Source organism: Bos javanicus, chromosome X, assembly GCF_032452875.1.
Source record: "Bos javanicus breed banteng chromosome X, ARS-OSU_banteng_1.0, whole genome shotgun sequence".
NCBI lineage: Eukaryota > Metazoa > Chordata > Mammalia > Artiodactyla > Bovidae > Bos > Bos javanicus.
Genome location: NC_083897.1, coordinates 93,989,789 through 94,012,966, shown reverse-complemented (window position 1 = coordinate 94,012,966; position 23,178 = coordinate 93,989,789). Strand labels below are relative to the sequence as shown.

At 36.1% G+C, this 23,178-nt stretch overlaps 1 protein-coding gene across 4 annotated transcripts in view; it reads left to right on the top strand.

Moving 5' to 3' along the window:
• The window catches only part of WNK3 (WNK lysine deficient protein kinase 3), a 189,415-nt gene that overhangs the window by 129,561 nt on the left and 36,676 nt on the right, over positions 1–23,178 (top strand). For all 4 annotated transcript variants that reach the window (XM_061410236.1, XM_061410235.1, XM_061410234.1 and 1 more), the window contains 9 exons: positions 2,081–2,197; positions 3,377–3,532; positions 3,614–3,665; positions 5,203–5,343; positions 5,868–6,796; positions 11,286–11,376; positions 11,912–12,042; positions 12,781–13,400; positions 15,752–15,963. In XM_061410236.1, the coding sequence (XP_061266220.1) occupies positions 2,081–2,197; positions 3,377–3,532; positions 3,614–3,665; positions 5,203–5,343; positions 5,868–6,796; positions 11,286–11,376; positions 11,912–12,042; positions 12,781–13,400; positions 15,752–15,963 (2,449 nt within the window). The remainder of the gene's footprint in view (positions 1–2,080; positions 2,198–3,376; positions 3,533–3,613; positions 3,666–5,202; positions 5,344–5,867; positions 6,797–11,285; positions 11,377–11,911; positions 12,043–12,780; positions 13,401–15,751; positions 15,964–23,178) is intronic.

The window sequence follows — 23,178 nt, the reverse complement described above, 5'->3', positions numbered from 1 at the left end:
CACTCTGTATAATAGGCTCCAGTTTCATCCACCTCATTAGAACTGATTCAAATGTATTCTTTTTAATGGCTGAGTAATACTCCATTGTGTATATGTACCACAGCTTTCTTATCCATTCATCTGCTGATGGACATCTAGGTTGCTTCCATGTCTTGGCTATTATATACAGTGCTGCGATGAACATTGGGGTACACATGTCTCTTTCCCTTCTGGTTTCCTCAGTGTGTATGCCCAGCAGTGGGGTTGCTGGATCATAAGGCAGCTCTATTTCCAGTTTTTTAAGGAATCTCCACACTGTTCTCCATAGTGGCTGTACTAGTTTGCATTCCCACCAACAGTGTAAGAGGGTTCCTTTTTCTCCACACCCTCTCCAGCATTTATTATTTGTAGACTTTTGGATCGCAGCCATTCTGACTGGTGTGAAATGGTACCTCATAGTGGTTTTGATTTGCATTTCTCTGATAATGAGTGATGTTGAGCATCTTTTCATGTGTTTGTTAGCCATCTGTATGTCTTCTTTGGAGAAATGTCTATTTAGTTCTTTGGCCCATTTTTTGATTGGGTTGTTTATTTTTCTGGAGTTGAGCTGTAGGAGTTGCTTGTATATTTTTGAGATTAGTTGTTTGTCGGTTGCTTCGTTTGCTATTATTTTCTCCCATTCTGAAGGCTGTCTTTTCACCTTGCTAATAGTTTCCTTTGATGTGCAGAAGCTTTTAAGGTTAATTAGGTCCCATTTGTTTATTTTTGCTTTTATTTCCAATATTCTGGGAGGTGGGTCATAGAGGATCCTGCTGTGATGTATGTCGGAGAGTGTTTTGCCTATGTTCTCCTCTAGGAGTTTTATAGTTTCTGGTCTTACGTTTAGATCTTTAATCCATTTTGAGTTTATTTTTGTGTATGGTGTTAGAAAGTGGTCCAGTTTCATTCTTTTACAAGTGGTTGACCAGATTTCCCAGCACCACTTGTTAAAGAGATTGTCTTTAATCCATTGTATATTCTTGCTTCCTTTGTTGAAGATAAGGTGTGCGTGGATTTATCTCTGGGCTTTCTATTTTATTCCATTGATCAATATTTCTGTCTTTGTGCCAGTACCATACTGTCTTGATAACTGTGGCTTTGTAGTAGAGCCTGAAGTCAGGTAGGTTGATTCCTCCAGTTCCATTCTTCTTTCTCAAGATTGCTTTGGCTATTCGAGGTTTTTTGTATTTCCATACAAATTGTGAAGTTATTTGTTCTAGCTCTGTGAAGAATACTGTTGGTAGCTTGATAGGGATTGCGTTGAATCTATAAATTGCTTTGGGTAGTATGCTCATTTTCACTATATTGATTCTTCCAGTCCATGAACATGGTATATTTCTCCATCTATTAGTGTCCTCTTTGATTTCTTTCACCAGTGTTTTATAGTTTTCTATATATAGGTCTTTAGTTTCTTTAGGTAGATATATTCCTAAGTATTTAATTCTTTCCGTTGCAATGGTGAATGGAATTGTTTCCTTAATTTCTCTTTCTGTTTTCTCATTATTAGTGTATAGGAATGCAAGGGATTTCTGTGTGTTGATTTTATATCCTGCAACTTTACTGTAGTCATTGATTATTTCTAGTAATTTTCTGGTGGACTCTTTAGGGTTTTCTATGTAGAGGATCATGTCATCTGCAAATAGTGAGAGTTTTACTTCTTCTTTTCCAATTTGGATTCCTTTTATTTCTTTTTCTGCTCTGATTGCTGTGGCCAAAACTTCCAAAACTATGTTGAATAGTAATGGTGAAAGTGGATTGCCCAGATTTAGATCTTTGCATTGCAGATAGTTATAGGGATTATCGTAACTTTCTTTGTATTTTTATAAAAGTTGTGCTCCTTTCCTTTCCTGATTTTTTTGCTGAATAATTTGAGCCTTAGATTTGTCATACAGTGGTTATTTAGACAGTATTTCACCAAGGGAAAAGCAGAATCTTTTTAGATTCTCAATATTTTAGACCATTTTTTCATATATTTTATGTGAGCTCATCGAAATATTTCCTATTCCCTTTGCAAAAAGAAGGCAATGACTGACTCTTAAACTAGTAAAATATTTGTGTCCAGGTTTCAACCTCTGGAGACAACATGGTGGAGTGTCAACTGGAGACACACAATAACAAGATGGTCACCTTCAAGTTTGATGTTGATGGTGATGCACCAGAGGATATTGCAGACTATATGGTAAGTACAGAAAAGACAAACCGTTTTCCCTTCAGAATTGTTTGTCTTTTTCCCCTTTAATTCTCCCCCCTCATTTACTGAGAGCCGTATTTTCTTAGGGTACTGCTGCTTTTTAAAATTCGTAAAGAGCTAAATTGGTTATGATCAAAAGTAAGTCACTATACCCCCTCTGGTGTCAGTATATTTATGTGTAAAATATGAGGGAGTTTCATTAAGAAAGGAGCTAGGTCAGTGGTTCTTAACTCTAGCTGCATGTCAAAATCAACAGAAGAGCTTTTAAAAAACAGTCCTTTGGGGAATTCCTTAGAGGTCCAGTGGTTAGGACTTGGAGCTTTCACTGCAGTTGCCCAGGTTCAGTCCCTGGTTGGGGAACTAAGATCCTGCAAACCGCATGGTATGGCCAAAAAAACCCTAAGACAAAAACAGTTCTGTTTCCTGGGTCCCTAATTAAATTAGGATTTTGGAGGGTGAGGCCTAAGTATTAATAGTTTATACAATTATAACATCTTACATATAGGTGTTCAAGTAATGTTCATCATTTCATTTAGTTTTTGTATTTTCTTTGAATTGTTAGGCTTAAGTTAGTATTCCCCTCTTTTTTTAGGGGAATGGGCTAGGGTGGCAGGAAGAGTACATAATACTTTTGTTTCTGCCAGTTTTCTTTGGATATACATTCCTAGCCAAGCAGAATTTAACATTTGAAAATGTTAATAATATTGTGAATTCTGCCTCTTATTCAACTTAGTATTTTCTGAACTGTCTTGGGGCCATACTTTATCATCTTTAGAGATGTTTCATTTTGTGATTTTTGATTTAAAAGCTTTTGGGTTTGGACATCCTAGTTTTAAATGTAAACATTGCCTCAGTTATGTTCTTCAAATTAATTTATAGAGTTAATTAATTTTAATTAATTAGAATTCAAATTAATTTATAGAATGCTAACATTTTTTTAAATGCTGGCTTCTGGTAAGTAGTGCCAATCTGACAAATGCTGGTGATCTCAAGTAGAAAGAATAATTTAATGTGTTGTCTGGCATTTTATTGCTAGTCTTTTCTCAATTCTGTTGTGGCAATCGGGTCTAAATAGCAATTAATTTTTCTTTACGGTAGTCACCATATTATAATTTCAAAGAAACTAAATACATTCTTTTGAATAGACTTACTTTTCCTTTTGGATAGGTTGAAGATAACTTTGTCTTGGAAAGTGAAAAAGAAAAATTTGTGGAAGAATTGAGGGCTATCGTAGGTCAAGCCCAGGAGATCCTTCATGTTCACTCTGCTACAGAAAGAGCTGTTGGAGTTGACTCTGTTACTGTGGAACCCAGCAGTAGCCAAGTAAGAGCAGTTGCTTAGCAAATAGGTCTTCTCGAATATGTATCAGGAACTTCTTTATTTATCTATTCATTTTTAATTCAGACAGGATCATCTGAACAAGTACAGATAAATTCTGCATCCAGTCAAACCAGCAGTAAGTATATTTAACAAAATTTACCATTTGGCTTTTGAAGCAAGACATTTGGAAACTTAATTTACATACCTTGGCAAGGATATCAGCCAATAAAGGAATTTGATAAATTGTTAATATAGGTTTCCCCACACTTTGAAAGGACTTTATAGCTCAGAAATAAGAAGTAAAAAAAGTGAGAAGTAAAACTCTTCTCCAAATTTCCTCCAAGTATTGGTTCTTTACCTGATTAATTTATTTCTGAGTTGTCGTGTGGTATGTTACCAGAAAAGCAGTCACAGTACTGATGACCTTTAACAGCTTTAATGTTTGAATTTAACTGGCAAGTTTTATTTTTCTCCTGATATGAGATGGACAGCGACTTTCTTAACTAAAATCACTGTATTCTGAGTTTGTCTCATGTTTAATATCAGTAGCATTCGTTTCTTGATTTCATTCCACCAATGATATGCTTCTACCTGCTCTGATCACTAATAAGTTTTTGAAAATCAGATACCAGATAAATTTCCATGGACTAAAAATGAGGTCTTCTATTTTCTCTTCTCACAACCTTTTTTCTCCATTCTTTTCAGCTCTGATCATAGATATATTTAGAGTATCTGTGAGGGGGAGAAGAACCATAGACAAATGAGGACCTCTGAAGGAATTACAATAGCATGAAGAAACAACAGGTGGTGTGGGAGTCATGGAACCAGATACCATTATCCTGAAAGTTAGATTGTTTTAGGGTGCTAGGATTCTCCTCTATCTTCATTTTCTTATTAGTAGGAGTTTGAGTAGATTTCTAACTGGCAAAGTAGGGTAAAGTTTAAAAGAGAATTACTTATTTGAATAAGTTAACAAAGTAGGAATACAGATGTAGGGCCTTATTTTACTTTATTTTTTAAGTTGTTATAAAGTAAAATTGGCTTTTTTCTTTTGGTGTAGAGTTATGTAAATTTTTGTCCTCTTATAGATATGTGTATCTATACACAGATCTATACACATATACACAGGGGCTTCCCTGGTGGCTCAGAGGTTAAAGCGTGTGCCTGCAGTGCAGGAGACCTGGGTTCAATCCCTGGGTGGGGAAGATCCCCTGGAGAAGGAAATGGCAACTCACTCCAGTATTCTTGCCTGGAGAATCCCATGGATGGAGGAGCCTGGTGGGCTACAGTCCACGGGGTCGCAAAGAGTCAGACACGACTAAGCAACTTTACTATAGATATGTGTAAGCACTACCATAATCAAGATACAAAACAAAGATGTAGGTTTTAATGGAAAAAATGCTTTTCATTTTTTTCCAAAAAGAAGTGCCCTGCTTTTCATCACTACTGATGCAGTGTTTGTTTCTGAAGAATCCCAAATCCTTCTCTAAAGATATCTTGCGCTTAGTTTTTTAGAGTATTTGTCAGTCAGGTTTGGGAGGTCTGGTCTTATAAGTTGCTGTTGGAAATAGAGATAAAAGACAATTTGTTGTTTTAACCTTATTTTCTTAGTTAACAAGTTAAATATATTGACAGTTGCTTAGCATATTAATTTTTGCCAATTCTTTCTACAGATGAATCTGCTCCTCCTCAGTCATCCCCAGTTGGTCGATGGCGATTCTGTATAAATCAGACAATAAGAAACCGTGAAGCTCAATCTTCTCCTTCTCTTCAGCAGTACATGCCTACAGTTCCTGGGTTAAACCTACTTTCTAGTAAGTGTTTGTTGGCTGCACCTTTATTCAGACCTGGGAGATGGGGATGCAAAATATATACCGTATCTTTAAGTTGTTTTCATGGAAAAGACCCTAATGCTGGGAAAGATTGAAGGCAAAAGGAGAAGGGGGCAGCAGAGGATGAGATGATTAGATAGTATCACCAACTCAATGGACATGAATTTGAGCAAACTCTGAGAGATAGGAAAGCACAGGGAAGTCTGGCGTGCTGCAGTCCATAGAGTTGCCAAGAGTTGGACACGACTAGCAACTGAACAACAACATGGGTATTTTATTCCATTTATGAGAATTTCCATAAGCATTTTTGAAGATGTTAATATTAGAATATAACTTAAGCCATTTAAATTTTATTATTTATGAAAAAAATATTTTTCTCCTTGTCAAGAGTAGTTTCACACTGGTTCTGATTTGCCTCTTGTTTCTCTTTGTCCCTTTTGAGTTTGGACTAGTCTATGCTTTGTACTTACCAATACATGCTTAGCCATTCTTTGTTATTATTCTAGGTCCAAGAAACATAAGTAATAAGGAAATATCACAGGACACACTGCTTACTCTAGAAAGTAATCCGTGCCAGCGTGTACTTTTCACCTCCACATCACAACACAAGGATGTAGTTGATGGTAAGATTTCTGAATATGCCAGTGTAGAAACTAAGCAGCCAGCTATACTTTATCAAGTGGAAGATGACAGGCAAATAATGGTACCAGTTGCTAGTAGTTCCAATCATACTGCTACTTCAGTTCGTGCAGTTCCACTTGAATGTGAGGGACTCACCAATGAAGCAGGCATATTTCTACCTGTGTATCCAGGTCACCAAGCTGCCAGTCAGGCAGCTTCTGACGAGTCAACTCAGATTGCAGCTAACTGTCTTACAACCCCGGCATTTATATCTGATCAAAAGCCTCAATCCTTACTAGTGCAGCAGCGAACTACGGATGCCGAATTTATTTCCCAAGAAGGAGAAGCTGCAGTGAACATGGAAGCAAGTTCTCCTAAGATGGTCGTTCCCACTCAGAATCCTGGCATTGAACCAGCCAGCCTTCTATCCTCTACTGTCCTGGAATCAGATGGGGAAAGACCTCCAAAAATGGAATTTGCAGACAACCGAATTAAAACTCTGGATGAAAAATTAAGAAATTTGCTGTATCAGGAGCATAACATACCTAGCATCTACCCTGAGAGTCAGAAGGATACCCAAAGCATAGACTCTCCATTTTCTTCCTCTGCTGAAGATGTACTCTCATGTCCAGTGCCAGAAGTCATAGGCACCAGTCACTGTGGAATTCAAGATAGTCCTGCACAGTCCCCTAATTTTCAGCAGACAGGCTCTAAGATTCTGTCCAATGTGGCTGTGAATCAGCCTGCTAACATATCAGTGTTCAAAAGGGACCTGAATGTGATAACTTCTATACCCAGCGAATTATGTTTACATGTAAGTATCATTCTTTCTAACCAATTCCTTATGCTTTTAAAAGAAATGCCTTCTTTTCTAAAGTTCTGTCCTTTGAAATGAAATTATCTATGTCATAAGATTCTGAGGTCACAGGTGTTTAAAAGGCCATGGCTTAGGATGAAGGGGCCTAAAACTTCTCAATAGAGGCAGTAGAACTATCTTTTGTGAGAGACCCCTCTGTTGAATTAGCTAGGAACTTGTGAGCAATGTTTATGTTTATATTAATGACAGAACAGGACTGATAGATTGTTTTAGGGGGTAGGAAGAACTTGCTTTTAGATTTCCACTTAAAAATACCTATTATCAGTTTCCTTTTAAAAATTGTATGGTTTTAATTTAATCTTGTTTGTGAGTTTTTTATTTATTTGAGAACATTTTTTAAAAGAAAATTAAAATCCCCCATAATCTCCTGACTTGTTTTTTTTTTCTTAATTTATGTAATGTAAGAATTTAACTTCTTTTTTCTGTTCCTTCAGCTCATAGAGATAACCACTATCTGGTGCTTATCCACTATATGGTACTTATCCTTCTTGACTTAAGCTTATACAGATCTAGTTAAAAACCTATAACTTTTTATTCAATAAAATAGGATTGTGCTATAAACATATTGGTCTACAATTTAATTTTTTATTTTATAGTATATCATAGACATATTTATCACTGTATCTCTATTATTGTTATTATATAAGTAATATATGCATATATATAAAGTAAAATTCACCTCACTTCCAAACCTATAGACACAGCTGTTAATAAATCTTCCTAGACATGGTTTTAACTAACATACAAATATTTATATAGCACTTTTTTATATGTATTATATCTATTTACAAAGATACAGATATATACTATATATTTATATACATATACTTCCTTATATACATGTGCTGTTCTGCATTTTCCCCCCACTTACAGACATCTATCCATATCAGAATACATAGTTTTACCTCACCTAACAGCATAACATCCCATTGAATAAAAATAACTTACTTGTTTTTTTGTAAACTAGTAATTTAAAATTATGCAGTTGATGCATAAACACAAAAATTCAGAAGGATAGGAAATTAAATTGTTGTGTTGACACTCCCACTCCCCAAACATTTAAGTTCCTGGTTTTAGTTCTGTGGTCATTGCTATTAATAACTTGTAAATAATATACTTACTGATTTTTGGATTTAGCAGTTTCATATAATAAAATCTGACTCATTTCTCGGAATGGTGGAGAAATTATATTTTCTCTTTCCTCTATTTTTCTTCCCTGTACACCTCCCATTTTTATTACTTAAATTACACTTTAGCATTAACAAAGTTTATAACATATACATTTTTTAATAGTTGGTTATGCCTTGTCTGTAGGTTGATTGGAAGAATTGAAAATCAGTAAATAACATGTTATATGTGTTATCTGATGATCATGTAATGTGATTAGAACCATAAAAAATGAAATGTAATTCTCTATTATTTAAGCTTTGTTGCTCAAAAGAAAATCTTCCAAGTGTCAAAGTCAAATGGATTATTTTATTTGTTTCAAATGTCCACTTGCTACATCTAGATCAAACTTATTACCTGCCACTATTTCTGGTGTCCTAGAATTCCGTTTTGTTTTCCCCCTCAAATGCTTCTATAAATAATATTTTTAAATATGTTGCATGGATTAGCAGTTTGATTTTTTTAAATGTCCAAAAATGTCTTTATTTTGTTTTACCCTTAGTTAAGTATAGGTAGTAACATCATTTTGAGTTAATTTTTGTATATGGTGTGAGATAAAGATCTAGCTTCATTTTTCTGCATATGATCATCCAGTTGTTCCAGCAGTGTTATTTTATTCTCTTTACTGTTATTATAAATGAAATTGCTTTTTTAAATTTCCTTTTCTGATTTTTCATTGGTAGCATATAGAAATACAATTGATTTTTGATTGTTGATGTTATATGCTTCTACTTTGCTTTGTTTATTAGCTGTAATAGCTTTTGGTGGATATTCTATATAATATATAAGATTGTATCATCTGTGAATAGACAATTTTATTTCTTCATTTACTTTTTTTCTTTTTCTTACCTATTTAACTTTTCATTTCATGTTTTCCATCTCGTCCTTTTGCTTTTTGTACTGGGAGAATTTCTGTATTTATAAGCTGTTTATAATCTCCTATTCAGCTATTTTTTATGTGAAGGATTATATTTTTAATTTCTAATAATTTCTTTTTCTTATGGATGTGTATATTCACACATGTCTTTGAAGATATTAAAGCCTTATTCTGTGTTATTAATGTTATTTCCTTGGCTATTCTATTTGTTGAGTTTAGTGTTTTCTTAAAGTACTGATTTCCCAAAAGTGTTGGTGATTCTTTATTGCGTACTCAGTTTTTCTTTTTCCCCTATGAGATTCCCTCTTTGTCTGTTTGTAAATGCTATATACAATTACTATAGTCTTACTCTAGTAATTATGAGGAAAGCGTGGGACATGCTTCCTGGCACTGGTTATTGCAACTTGTCTCTGATGCTGCATAGAGGGAGGTCTAATAGCTAGTCTTCAAAAGTAGCAGGGCTTCCCCTTAACCTCCTAGATCTTATCTCCTCCCTATATTGCTGATATTTTTCTTGGCCACAAACATTTTCCTCTTGCCACTCTTATTTGGGAGCAGATGCCTCTGATGTCTTTTCTTTGTTGTGGAGGTGGGGTAGGAAGGTGCAGAACTGCCTGGCTGTTCCTTGTTTGGTACCCTAACCAGTTCACTCTTCCATTCAGTGGATATCTACTGAGCAGTGAATAAGTCAAGATCTCTGTTTTTTGTGGAACTCATACTCTAGTGGGGGAAAATAAATCCTAAACAAATAAAAAGGGCTACGATAGGATGACTAAGGAATTACTTTAGATAGAGTGGTCACGGAAGGATTTGTTTGCGATGGTGATATTCACAGGTAAGAGACCTGTTTTAGGAACCAAAAGAAGGCCAGTAAGTAGTAGGGTGTTACAAGATGATGTTGAAGTGACAGATAGGAGACAAATTGTGTGTAGCTTTGTAAGCATTCTATCCAACTACTCATCCTTTTGGTTGTTCAGGGTGCTCTCTCCTGCTGCCCATATCTCCCACCTGAGTTTACTGCATTTTGAAACAGTTCTTGCATATGTCATGCAGATTAAAGGAGGCTACTTTTTCCTCCTTTAATCTTATATGCCTGTGTCTACATCTGTTTTTCCTGTTGCACTTATAGCTTTGGGTTGATAAGAGAAGCTAGAACTTGTATTTAATTTATCATCTTGATCCAGTTATTACTTAATAAAAATCTTTTCTGTAATTTCAGTGGGACCAATGTTATTGAGAGTTTTTTTTTTTTTCTCTTTATGAAAGTAGTATTGGTAGTCCAAAATAGGACTTTGGAAAATAAAAACTAGTTGTTCAGAATTTTACTTTTAATGACTATTGACTCTAAGAATTAAAAATGCTTATCCCAAACTGCAGTTTACTTAGTGCTGCTTTTAGGCTGTCTTGGAGAAGGAAATGGCAACCCACCCCAGTATTCTTGCCTGGAAAATCCCATGGATGGAGGAGCCTGGCAGGCTACAGTCCATGGGGTCTAAAGAGTCGGGCATGACTGAGCGACTTCACTTCACTTCAGGCGATCTTCCTTCAGACAAATGCTAAATCCTATTCTTTGAGCTTTTCAATACTTTTTTAATTTTCTAAATTTGTAGGGGCCATTCTCAGGTTTCCCAAAGTATTTGTGGCTATGTATATTAATTTTTTGTATGAGTTATTATAAGGAATTTATTTTTAAAGTACTCAGAAACAGCAGTTAATTCTTATTTTTCGGGGGGAAAATGGGAATACAAGAGGGAAGTGTGATTTTATAGTCAGCTGTGGCCTGATGTTAACAATTTTTAGAGTTTGAATTTGAAATAATTTTGAGATCCATTTTAAATTAAATTTCTGTGTGATTACATAATATAATAAATTTGATTTGGTAATATATTTCTGTAAATCTTAATGCCTAGATATCTTGATTTTCTATGTTTATCATGTGTGTCAGGCATCTTTAACTGTCCTAAGTAATATAAGCATAGATGAAAATTTCCATTTTAAGATGATAAGATTTAACTAACCTTTTTTTTTTTTTAGTAAATTGGTGTAATGAAGGTTTTTTATTGTTTTAAATCTGTTTACTTCAGATTTTAATTTTCAGTTTTCAAAGTTGCTATGATAAAAAATATTCTAGGGTGGAAATTTAATATTCTGTGATTTTATTTATGTGAAGTCTAAATAATATTTTTAAAGAAAAAGAAGGCTTAATTCCTATATGTTCAATACTTCAGGTTTAGTCTGACATAGTACTATTAATAGAAATATACATAGCATTCTGTTTTTGATTACTGACTGGTCCATACAAGAAACTCCAATGGTATAAATAACTGCTCTACCTCACGTAAATTATTACCGTTTTGGTTTTCCTCTTTTTGTCTCCATTAGGAGATGTCCCCAGATGCTTCACTTCCGGGAGATCCAGAGGCCTATCCTGCTGCTGTGTCAAGCGGTGGAACCATTCATCTACAGACAGGAGGTGGATATTTTGGCCTAAGCTTTACTTGTCCTAGTCTCAAAAATCCTATTAGCAAGAAATCCTGGACTCGCAAATTAAAAAGCTGGGCATACAGGCTACGGCAGTCAACCAGCTTTTTCAAGAGATCAAAAGTCCGTCAAGGTAGTGTGCTTACAGTCAGGGACGTAGACTAGGTAACATCATTTTTCATTTACTTCTGTTTCTTTCTGTTGTTATTCATACACAAATCTTGCCACCTTTTCCGTATAGCCCATGTATGTAACACGTCCCATTAATGTCATTTCCATTTTATTTTTCCTTTTGTAACTAATTCAGTTTTAAAGTATTCATTTCATATAGACACTAAGTCTCAGGATAAATCTTGAAATGTCTGATTTAGAGGTAGGGGCTTCTACAGTGTTGCTTATTACATTAACACTTTTTTAATTGTCTAGCAGGAGTTAAGCTTTTTCTACTTCATTTCTGGTAATGTAAACAAATGTAATATTAACAAACAATTTTCTCCTTTCTGCTTACAATTTGGCAAAACTTGCAGTGGAAACAGAAGATACGAGATCAGCAGTTGTTCCTGACCCCATTCATCTGACAGGAGAGTCCACAACTGATACTAGGTCTTTGAGTAAATGTAAAGCAATGAGTGGATCATTTCAGCGGGGTCGGTTTCAGGTTTGTGTCTTTGGTAGAATCATTTTCTACAGGGATATTATGAAAGGTGACAGCATTGAAGATCTAGGTCTGTAGATGGTAATTATTTTAAATGTAGATTATTATCATATTTAATTTTTCCCCCTTATATGTATCTTCTCACCTTCTGTAGCCATCCACTAAAGGTGAGTCTAAAGAAATGAGGATTTTAGTAACTGGAACAGAGCATAGATCTGTGTCATTGTTTTTTGGTGGGTGGGAGTCATCTTTTTTATAAATCTGATTTCATGTCCTTTAGAATCTTGGCAATTAAAATATTTTTAATTTTTTATTGAAGTATAGATGGTTTACAAAATGGTGTTAGTTGTATGTGCACCTATGGAATGTTTTAATTGCAGAATTGTATTTGAGCAATATGTAGCCAACTGAATTTACAAAGGGCCCAACTGAAAACCTTTGAATATGGCAAGAATAAATGGGATTTTTTTTAAACTTTTTTTTTCCTTTGGCTGCTCCATGTGACATGCAGAACTTCCCTGACTAGGGGTCAAACCTGTGGCCCCTGCAGTGAAAGTGCAGAGTCTTAACCACTAGACCACTGGGGAAGTCCTAAATGGGGTTTTAAAGTTTTGGTATTATCAATGTGTATACATTGCAGAAGACCATCCAATTGTCTGTACCATATAATATATTGAATTTCTTTGTGGGTTTACTCTTTGGTTAGGCAGAGCCAGCCACCTCTGCCTTTTTGTATTTCAGGTGATTACAGTTCCCCAGCAGGAGTCAGTGGAAGTGACATCTTTTGGAATAGAACACATACCAGCATTCAATGAAATGACAAGTCAGTCTAGTGAAGAAGCTTTAGCCTTTACTGAAACAGCAAAGTCTCAATTGGTAGAAATGGAACCTGTCACACACAATCCACAAACTTCACTTTCTCCTCAGAAGTTACAAGCTCTTCATGAAACCTTCAAAGAAGATCCAAGAATTTCCAAACAAACTGACAACTTTTCATCTTTTAGTATAGCTTGTGAAACTGATATATCTTCGATGAGTACAGAAAAGGAATTGGAAGAAAATTCAGCCACAGGAAGTAGCATGCAGTCTGGATCTGAACTGCTTAAAGAGAGAGAGATACATACTGCTAGGAAACAGCCTAGCTCTAATTGTGAATTTTCAGCCGCTCTTCCTGACAGAGGGAAATCAATGGCGAAGACTGGTACAGAGAGAGAAAAGTGCTTACCACTCTGTGAAGAAAAAGCCTGTGTTCAAACACAGAGCTCACACTTTTATTCACCATCTTCCCCAATGAGCAGTGATGATGAGTCAGAAATAGAGGATGAGGACTTAAAGGTGGAGCTTCAAAGATTACGAGAAAAGTAAGAACTGTTTCTCTTTTGTCACAAATCTGATTGCTTTGGGTTTTATAGAACTAAGTATTTGACTGGTAGCTAATTAAGATTGGTGACATTTTGTGCTGTGTGATTAGTCATTCAGTCGTGTCCTACTCTTTGAGACCCCATGGACTGTAGCCTGCCAGGCTCCTCTGTCTATGGGAATTGTCCAAGCAAGGATACTGGAGTGGGTCGCAATGCCCTCCTCCAGGGGATCTTCCCAACCTAGGGATCGAACCCAGGTCTCCTGCATTGCAGGTGGATTCTTTACCATCTGAGCCACCAGGGAAGCCTGGAGTGGATAGTTTATCCCTTCTCCAGGGGATCTTCCCGACCCAGGAATTGAACCGGGGTCTCTTGCATTGCAGGTGGATTCTTTACCAGCTGAGCTACCAGAGAAGCCCTGGTGACATTTTAATGATTCAAAAAAATTTGTTATTGAAAACTACAAAGATAGCATCAGATCCCAGAGGCTAAGGGCTCAGTCCCACAAGACTGCCCCCTTCAGATGCCCATCACAAGTCCAAGTAGTGTTACCTATGCTTCTGACCAACCTGTTACCACAGGTTTCCACAAACCTCTCCTCAGGTTTGATTAACTTGCTAGAATGGCTTATAGAACTCAGGAAAACAGTTTTCTTACTAGATTATTGGTTTATTATAAAAGGATACAACTCAAGAACAGCCAGATGGCAAGGTATAGAAGGGGCAAGGAACCTCATGGCCTCTCAGGAGTGCCACTGTCGCACCTACATGCCTCCTTCAACCTAGAAGCTCTCAGAATCCCTGTAATTCACAGATTTTTATGGAAACTTCATTATGTAGGCATGATTGAGTAAATCATTGGCCATTGGTAATTAATTCAACCTCCAGCCTCTTTTCCCTCCTTAGAGGTACCCATCCTTAGGGGCTATCCAGAAGTCACTTTGTGATTTAAAGGGGCTTATTTTGAATAACGAGACACTCCTTTATCACTCTGGAAATGTTTCAGGAACTGGAGCTATTTGAGGACAAAAGACCAAACATTGTAACAAAAAATTCTTGGATCACTCTTATCATTTAGAAAATTACAAGGGTTTTAGGAGCAGTGTGCCAGGAATAGGGACCAAGATCAAATAACATCTTATTTTTATTATAAATCATAATATCACAACAGTAAAAATGCACACAAAACAGTCTATTTCTCATGCTCTAACCTCATTTCTCATAGGCAACCACTGGTATATAACTTGTCCATCATTTTTTTATGCATTTACAAATATAGTTTTTAAGTTTATAAAAGTAGGATCATAATATACATGTTATTCTGCATTTTTTGGCTTAACATTGTCTCCTCTTCATGTTTGCACAAATAATCTTTATTCCATGCATTGGGATAGCATATAGCCATTTATTTGTGTGTGTGTGTGTGCACAGTTGCATCTAACTCTTTGTAACCCCATGAACTGTAGCCTGCCAGGCTCCTCTATGAATTTTTCCAGGCAAGAATACTGGAGTGGGTTGCTATCTCCTTCTCAAGGGCATCTTCCCTACCCAGGGATTGACCTCTCGTATCCTGCATTGGCAGGTGGATTCTTCACCACTGCACCACCTGGAAAGCCCCAAAGTTTATTTAATCCCTCCTTAATGAGAATTTCAGTTTTATCCCATATTTTGTTTATATAAAAAATGTTGAAGTGAACATCCTTTTATGTTTGTGTACTTATATTAGAAGGATACCTAAATTCCTGGATTAGAGGTTTGTACAAGTGCCTGTTTTCCCACTCCTTCACAACATTAGACTGGGTGTTATTGATTCTTTTAATTTTATTCCTATCAGATGAATAAAAATTATTTTTTAAAATTTGTGTTCTAATTAATACTAAGGTTGTGCATCATCTCATATTTATTGGCTACTTGTATTTCCTTTCCTTTAGAGTTACTTTTCTTATTCTTCCCCCCCTTTTCTATAAAGTCATTGATTTTTGGCAGATATTTATATGTTCTGAATAGTAACCTTTTACTATGTTGAAAAATTATTTCCTGTTTACACTTGCAAAGAATAATCATGTTAATATTATCAGTACTATGGAACTTTAATTTTTTAAATTATCTTTTACTATATTGAGGTTTTATAAATTTGTTCTTGTCAATTTATTGAGCTTTTTCTTTATGTCTGATTAGTTTAATGTTGCACTTTAGGAAGGCACTGATCATATTAATTTTGTGAAAATATTCTGTATTTCCACATTCTTAATCTAAATTCCTTGTTAAACTTTACTTGTACTGGTAGAGTTCCTTGGCTCATGTATATGGCTCCTGTGCCATTAAAGTGCTTTCTGCATGATTTTCCTTCAGACATATTCAGGAGGTGGTAAATCTTCAAACCCAGCAGAATAAGGAGCTACAGGAGCTCTATGAACGCCTTCGAGCAATTAAAGATAGCAAAGTCCAATCATCAGAAGCTCCTGTATCACCTGCATCACCACGTAGACCAAGATCTTTAAAAAGCAAACTTCGAAGCCGTCCCCAGTCCTTGACACGTGTGGACAGTGGCACAGTTGCTACAGGTAAATCAGTCTTATAAGTGATTTTAAAAGCCTGGTCAAAGATCAGCAAAATTAGAAAAAGAACACTAATAAACTTATTTTTTATTAACCTAAGATTATTTAAAGAAGTACACATTTTTCTGACATTCTTTTCTTTTTGGTGCTGAATGTTCTTTCATTAAATAATGATAAGAATAGGTGATAGATTTTGGAGAGCAAACAAAGGTTGTTTTCATTTGGAAAACAAATACCTGGAAGCCCAATTTCAATCACCAAAACAGTTTTTGAAATGTTGGTAGTCAATGGGAACCGCTGGTCTAGCATTTGGAGTTTGTTGCTAACAAAGATAATCTTGAAAGTAAAGTCATGTTCTATCTGATGTAAGAGATCTTTATTTATTATGAGAATATTAGAAAAAATATATGTCTTTGAATTTGTAAAAAGAGAGGATCAATCTCTACTTAACTAATAAACAAGTTAATCACATCAGACTTCCTTGGTTCCATCTGCATAGTCAAGGTGAGGGTTGAGGGTGAACTATAAGGGTATGTATGAGATCTCAACAGAATTTGTGGTAGACAGAATAATGATTCCCCCCCAAAGATGTGCATGTACAAATTCTTGCAGCCTATGATTATGTTCAGTTGTATGGCAAAGGGTAATTGAGGTTGTAGATGGAATTAAAGATGGTAATCAACATTTTAAAATAGATATCCTGGATTATCTGAGTGGGCCCAGAGTAATCACAAGTTTCCTCTGAAGTACAAGAGGCAGGAGAAAGGGTCAGAGAAAAGATGTAAAAAAGGAAGCAGTGTCAGAGAGAATGCAGCATTACTGGCTTTGAAGGTGGCAGAAAAGGGTCACAAACCAAGGAATGTAGGCAGCCCTTAGAAGCTAGAAAAGGCGGGGGAACTTTGAAAAAAACAAGGTTAATTATTCACAGGTTATGGGGAGTACACATTCTGTGGGGTCACATAATGAGAGGTTTGGTCGGGATATGTGAAACAGGAGCACACACTAGAGAGCAAGAGCAAATACTAGCAGACCTGGGGTTCTTCATTTATTTGGGTTAAGGGTGGGGTACCTAGGGTTTTGCAAGTTTACTCCTTATAGGTTAATTTAAAAAGAGAGTGGGAATTAAAGCATGGGGAGGGAAAAGCAGGATCACTCAAATGATCAGTTACCTAGGTCAGCCAGGACTTTCTAAAAGGGCAGCTTCATGGGTGGGGTGGCCTGGCTCTTTATCTAGTTGTATAGCTGGCAGTGTGTTTATTTGAGACAGATTTCTTTGAAATGTATTGTTTAGTTGTTAGGTCATGTCCCACTCTTTTGAGACCCTGTGGGCTATAGCCTGCCAGGCTCCTCTGTCCATGATATTTCCCAGGCAAGAATACTGCAGTGGGTTGCCATTTCCTTCTCCAGGGAATCTTCCCAATCCAGGAATCTTTTATGTCTTCTGCACTGGCAGGCAGATTCTTTACCACTGAGCCACTTTGAAATACATACCTCAGCAATCAAAAGCTTAATGCCAACCTAACTCTACACCTAAAGAAACTAGAAAAGGAAGAAATGAAGAACCCCAGGGTTAGTAGAAGGAAAGAAATCTTAAAAATTAGGGCAGAAATAAATGCAAAAGAAACAAAAGAGACCATAGCAAAAATCAACAAAGCCAAAAACTGGCTTTTTGAAGATAAATAAAATTGACAAAACATTACCCAGACACATCAAGAAACAAAGGGAGAAAAATCAAACCAATAAAATTAGAAATGAAAATGGAGAGATCACAACAGACAACACAGAAATACAAAGGATCATAAGAAACTATTATCAGCAACTATATGCAAATAAAATGGACAACTTGGAAGAAATGGACAAATTCTTAGAAAAGTACAACTTTCCAAAACTGAACCAGGAAGACATAGAAAATCTTAACAGACCCATCACAAACAGAGAAATTGAAACTGTAATCAGAAATCGTCCAGCAAACAAAAGCCCAGGACCAGACGGCTTCACAGCTGAATTCTACCAAAAATTTAGAGACGAGCTAACACCTATCCTACTCAAACTTTTCCAGCAAATTGCAGAGGAAGGTAAACTTCCAAATTCACTATATGAGGCCACCATCACCCTAATACCAAAACTTGACAAAGATGCCACACAAAAAAAGAAAACTACAGGCCAATATCACTGGTGAACATAGATGCAAAAATCCTTAACAAAATTCTAGCAAACAGAATCCAAAAACATATTAAAAAGGTCATACATCATGACCAAGAGGGCTTTATCCCAGGGATGCAAGGATTCTTCAATATCCGCAAATCAATGTAAAACACCACATTAATTGAAAAATAAAAAACATATGATTATCTCAATAGATGCAGAGAAAGTCTTTGACAGAATTCAACATCCATTTATGATAAAAATCTTCCAGAAAGCAGGAATAGAAGGAACATACCTCAACATAATAAAAGCTATATATGACAGACCCACAGCAAACATTATCCTCAATGGTGAAAAACTGAAAGCATTTCCCCTAAAGTCAGAAACAAGACAAGGGTGCCCACTCTCACCACTACTATTCAACATAGCGTTGGAAGTTTTGGCCACAGCAGTCAGAGCAGAAAAAGAAATAAAAGGAATCCAGATTGGAAAAGAAGAAGTAAAACTCTCACTGTTTGCAGATGACATGATCCTCTACATAGAAAACCCTAAAGGCTCCACCAGAAAATTACTAGAATTAATCAATGAATATAGTAAAGTTGCAGGATATAAAGTCAACACACAGAAATCCCTTGGATTCCTATACACTAACAATGAGAAAACAAAGAGAAATTAAGGAAACAATTCCATTCACCATTGCAACGAAAAGAATAAAATACTTAGGAATATATCTGCCTAAAGAAACAAAAGACCTATATATAGAAAACTATAAAACACTGGTGAAAGAAATCAAAGAGGACACAAATAGATGGAGAAATATACTGTGTTCATTGATCAGAAGAATCAATATAGTGAAAATGTATATACTACCCAAAGCAATCTATAGATTCAATGCAATCCCTATCAAGCTACCAACAGTATTTTTCAGAGAACTAGAACAAATTATTTCACAATTTGTATGGAGATACAAAAACTTCAAATAGCCAAAGCAATGTTGAGAAAGAAGAATGGAACAGTAGGAATCAACCTGCCTGACTTCAGGCTCTACTACAAAGCCACAGTCATCAAGACCGTATGGTACTGGCACAAAGACAGAAATATAGATCAATGGAACAAAATAGAAAGCTCAGAGATGAATCCACACACCTATGGACACCTTATCTTCGACAAAGTAGGCAAGAACATACAATGGAGGAAAGACAATCTCTTTAACAAGTGGCGCTGGGAACTGGTCAACCACTTGTAAAAGAATGAAACTAGAACACTTTCCAACACCATACACAGAAATAAACTCAAAATGGATTAAAGATCTAAACGTAAGACCAGAAACTATAAAACTCCTAGAGGAAAACATAGGGAAAAAAACACTCTCCGACATAAAACACAGCAGGATCCTCTATGACCCACCTCCCAGAGTAATGGAAACAAAAGCAAAAATAAACAAATGGGACCTGATTGAACTTAAAAGCTTTTGCACAATGAAGGAAACCATAAGCAAAGTGAAAAGACAGCCTTCAGAATGGGAGAAGATAATAGAAAACGAAGCAACTGACAAAGAATTAATCTCAAAACTATAGAAGCAGCTCATGCAGCTCAATTCCAGAAAAATAAATGACTCAATCAAAAAATGGGCCAAAGAACTAAACAGACATTTCTCCAAAGAAGACCTACAGATGGCTAACAAACACATGAAAAGATGTTCAACATCACTCATTATCAGAGAAATGCAAATCAAAACCACAATGAGGTACCACCTCACGCTGGTCAGAATGGCTGCTCTCAAAACCTCTACAAACAATAAATGCTGGAGAGGGTGCGGAGAAAAAGGAACTGTCTTACACTGTTGGTGTGAATGCAAACTAGTACAGCCACTATGGAGAACAGTGTGGAGATTCCTTAAAAGGCTGGAAATAGAACTACCATACGACCCAGCAATTCCACTGCTAGGTATACACACCAAGGAAACCAGAACTGAAAGAGACCTGTGTACCCCAGTGTTCATCGCAGCACTGTTTATAATAGCCAGGATATGGAAGCAACCTAGATGCCCATCAGCAGACAAATGGATAAGAAAGCTGTGGTACATATACACAATGGAGTATTACTCAGCCATTAAAAAGAATACATTTGAATCAGTTCTAATGAGGTGGATGAAATTGGAGCCTATTATACAGAGGGAAGTAAGTCAGAAAGAAAAACACCAATACAGTATACTAACGCATATATATGGAATTTAGAAAGATGGTCACGATAACCCTGTATGCGAGATGGCAAAAGAGACACAGATGTATAGAACAGCCTTTTGGACTCTGCGGGAGAGGGTGAGGGTGGGATGATTTGGGAGAATGGCATTGAAACATGTATATTATCATATGTGAAACGGATCGCCAGTCCAGGTTCAATGCATGATACAGGACGCTCGGGGCTAGTGCACTGGGATGACCCAGAGGGATGGGATGGGGAGGGAGGTGGGAGCGGGGGTTCAGGATGGGGAACACATGTACACCCATGGGAAAAAAAAAAAGCTTAATGCCAGGCACTTATTTATATTACAATCAAACAAACAAATTGTCAGGCACTTGCACTACACCGCATCTTTCTAATCAACCATGGGATCTCCTGGTAAGAAAACATGCCTTTTGAGATTGCCTTTTTTGACTCAGAACATTGTCTTTGCTATTTTTTAAGTTATTTTGTGTTTTAATAGCTTTTTCCTTTTTTGTTTCTGAGTAATATTCCATGGCATCACATGGCATGATGTACCACAGCTTCTTTATCTATTTACCTGTTGAAAGACATTAGGATTGTTTCAGTGTTGGGTTTTACAAATAAAGCTGCTGTAAATATTCATGTGCAGCTTTCCAGTTCACTTGGATAAAATACTCAGAAATAAAATTGCTCAGTCATATATATGTACATTTTAAATTTTTAAGAAACTTCAAAACTGTTTTCCTAAGCAGCTGCATCATTTTCCATTCCCATCAGTAATGCATGAAACTTCTGGTTTCTCTGGATGCTCTCAGCATATCATATTACTGGTATTATTAAGTTTAACAAATGTAATAGGTGTGTGGTAGTATTACATGGTGGTTTTAATTTTCATTTCCCTGATGATTTGTGATATTAGATATTTTTTTCCCTTATGCTTATTTGCTACCCATATATCCTCTTTGGTTTAGTGCCTATTTTAGACTTTTGCCATTTTTTTGTATCCTGTTTTTTTAGAAGGATTTATAAAGAATTAGTGTTAATTTTTCCTTAATTGTATGGTAGAATTAAACAATAAAGCCATCTGGACCTTGGTTTTATATGTTAGAAATATCAATTCACTCTCCTTCCTCGTTATAGGTCTATTAAGATTTTTCTCTTTCCATGAGTCAATGTATGTGATTTTATAGAAATCTGGCCCTTTCATTCAAATTATGAAATTTGTTGTCATATGAAATTTCATAGAATTCTCTTAAAATCTTTTTATTTCTGTAAGATTTATAGTGATGTCCCCTCTTTTATTTATTTTTATTTTAGTACTTTGAATCTTTTCTCTCTTTTGTTTTCCCTTGGTCAGTCTAGTAAAAGGATTGTCAATTTTGTTGATATTTTTTAAAAAAACAACTTTTAGTTTCACTGACTTTCTTTATTGTTTTTGTTTTCTTTATCTCCATTCTAATCTTTATTATTTCCATCTTTCTACAGGCTATAGTTTACTCTTCTTTTAAAAGTTTTTTCTAGAATAAACTCAATGAGATTCATACTAGATAACACTGATTTTATCAGTTGAATTATGATATGCATAGATATGAATCTCATTGATATTTTTTCTGCCCCTTTCTGTTCACCTTTTGGAACTTCCATTATGCATATTTTGTAATGCTTGATGGTATTCCACAGGTCTTCAAGGTTTTCTTCATTTTGTTTCATTCTTTCTTTCTGTTTCTCAGAGTGGATTTCTCTATTATGTGATCTTCTTGTTGGCTGATTCTTTCTTTTGCTCACTCAAATCTGTTATTGAGCCCCTATAGTGAATGTATGGGAGAAGCTACTAGCACCCCACTCCAGTACTCTTGCCTGGACAATCCCATGGACAGAGGAGCCTGGTGGGCTGCAGTCCATGGGGTCGCTGAGATTTGGACACGACTGACCGACTTCACTTTCACTTTTCACTTTCATGCATTGGAGAAGGAAATGACAGCCCACTCCAGTATTCTTGCCAGGAAAATCCCAGGGACAGGGGAGCCTGGTGCTGCCGTCTATGGGGTCGGCACAGAGTTGGACACAACTGCAGCGACTTAGCAGCAGCAGCAGTGAATGTATTTCAGTTTTTATACTTTTCAACTCCAGAATTTCTTTTTTTAAAAAAAAACTAATTTCTGTCTCTTTGTTTATATTCTCTATTTGGTATGAGACACTGTTATCATACTTTAATTTTTTAGGCAGAGTTTCCTTAAATTTGAATACATCTATAATAGCTGATTTTAAAGGCTTTGTCTACTACATCCAAAATGTTGGCCTCTTTCAGGACTTTTTTTTCACTCTTTTTTTTCCTTCTCAGTGTATGTGATATACATCCCTATTTCTTTGCATTTCTGTTAATTTTGTGATGAAAACTGGATGTTGTAGATTGTAATAGCTCCTATACCAGATTCTTCCACCCCCTTCCTCACCATAGTTTGTTGTTGTTGCTGTTTTCTGTTTGTTTGTTATTCTGGTTTTATTTTCTTGTTGCTGTGTATTTTTTTAGTGATTTTCCTTCCCTAACTCTGTATTCCTTGAGTTATTTGCTAGCTAGAAAATTTCTAAAAAATTTTTAAAGCCTGGTATACTGGGGTTCACATCTGGGCCAGTACATTTAGTGGTGAGCAAGTAATTGGTCAGAAAGGAAGTGAAAGTGTTAGTCACTCAGTCATGCCTGACTATTTGACCCCATGGACTGTAGCCCACCAGCCTCCTCTACCCATGAAATACTGCAGGCAAGAATACTGGAGTGGGTAGCCATTCGCTTCTCCAGGGGATCTTCCCCAACCAGGGATTAAACTCAGGTCTCCTGCATTGCAGGCAAAGACTTTATTAAACGCCTTA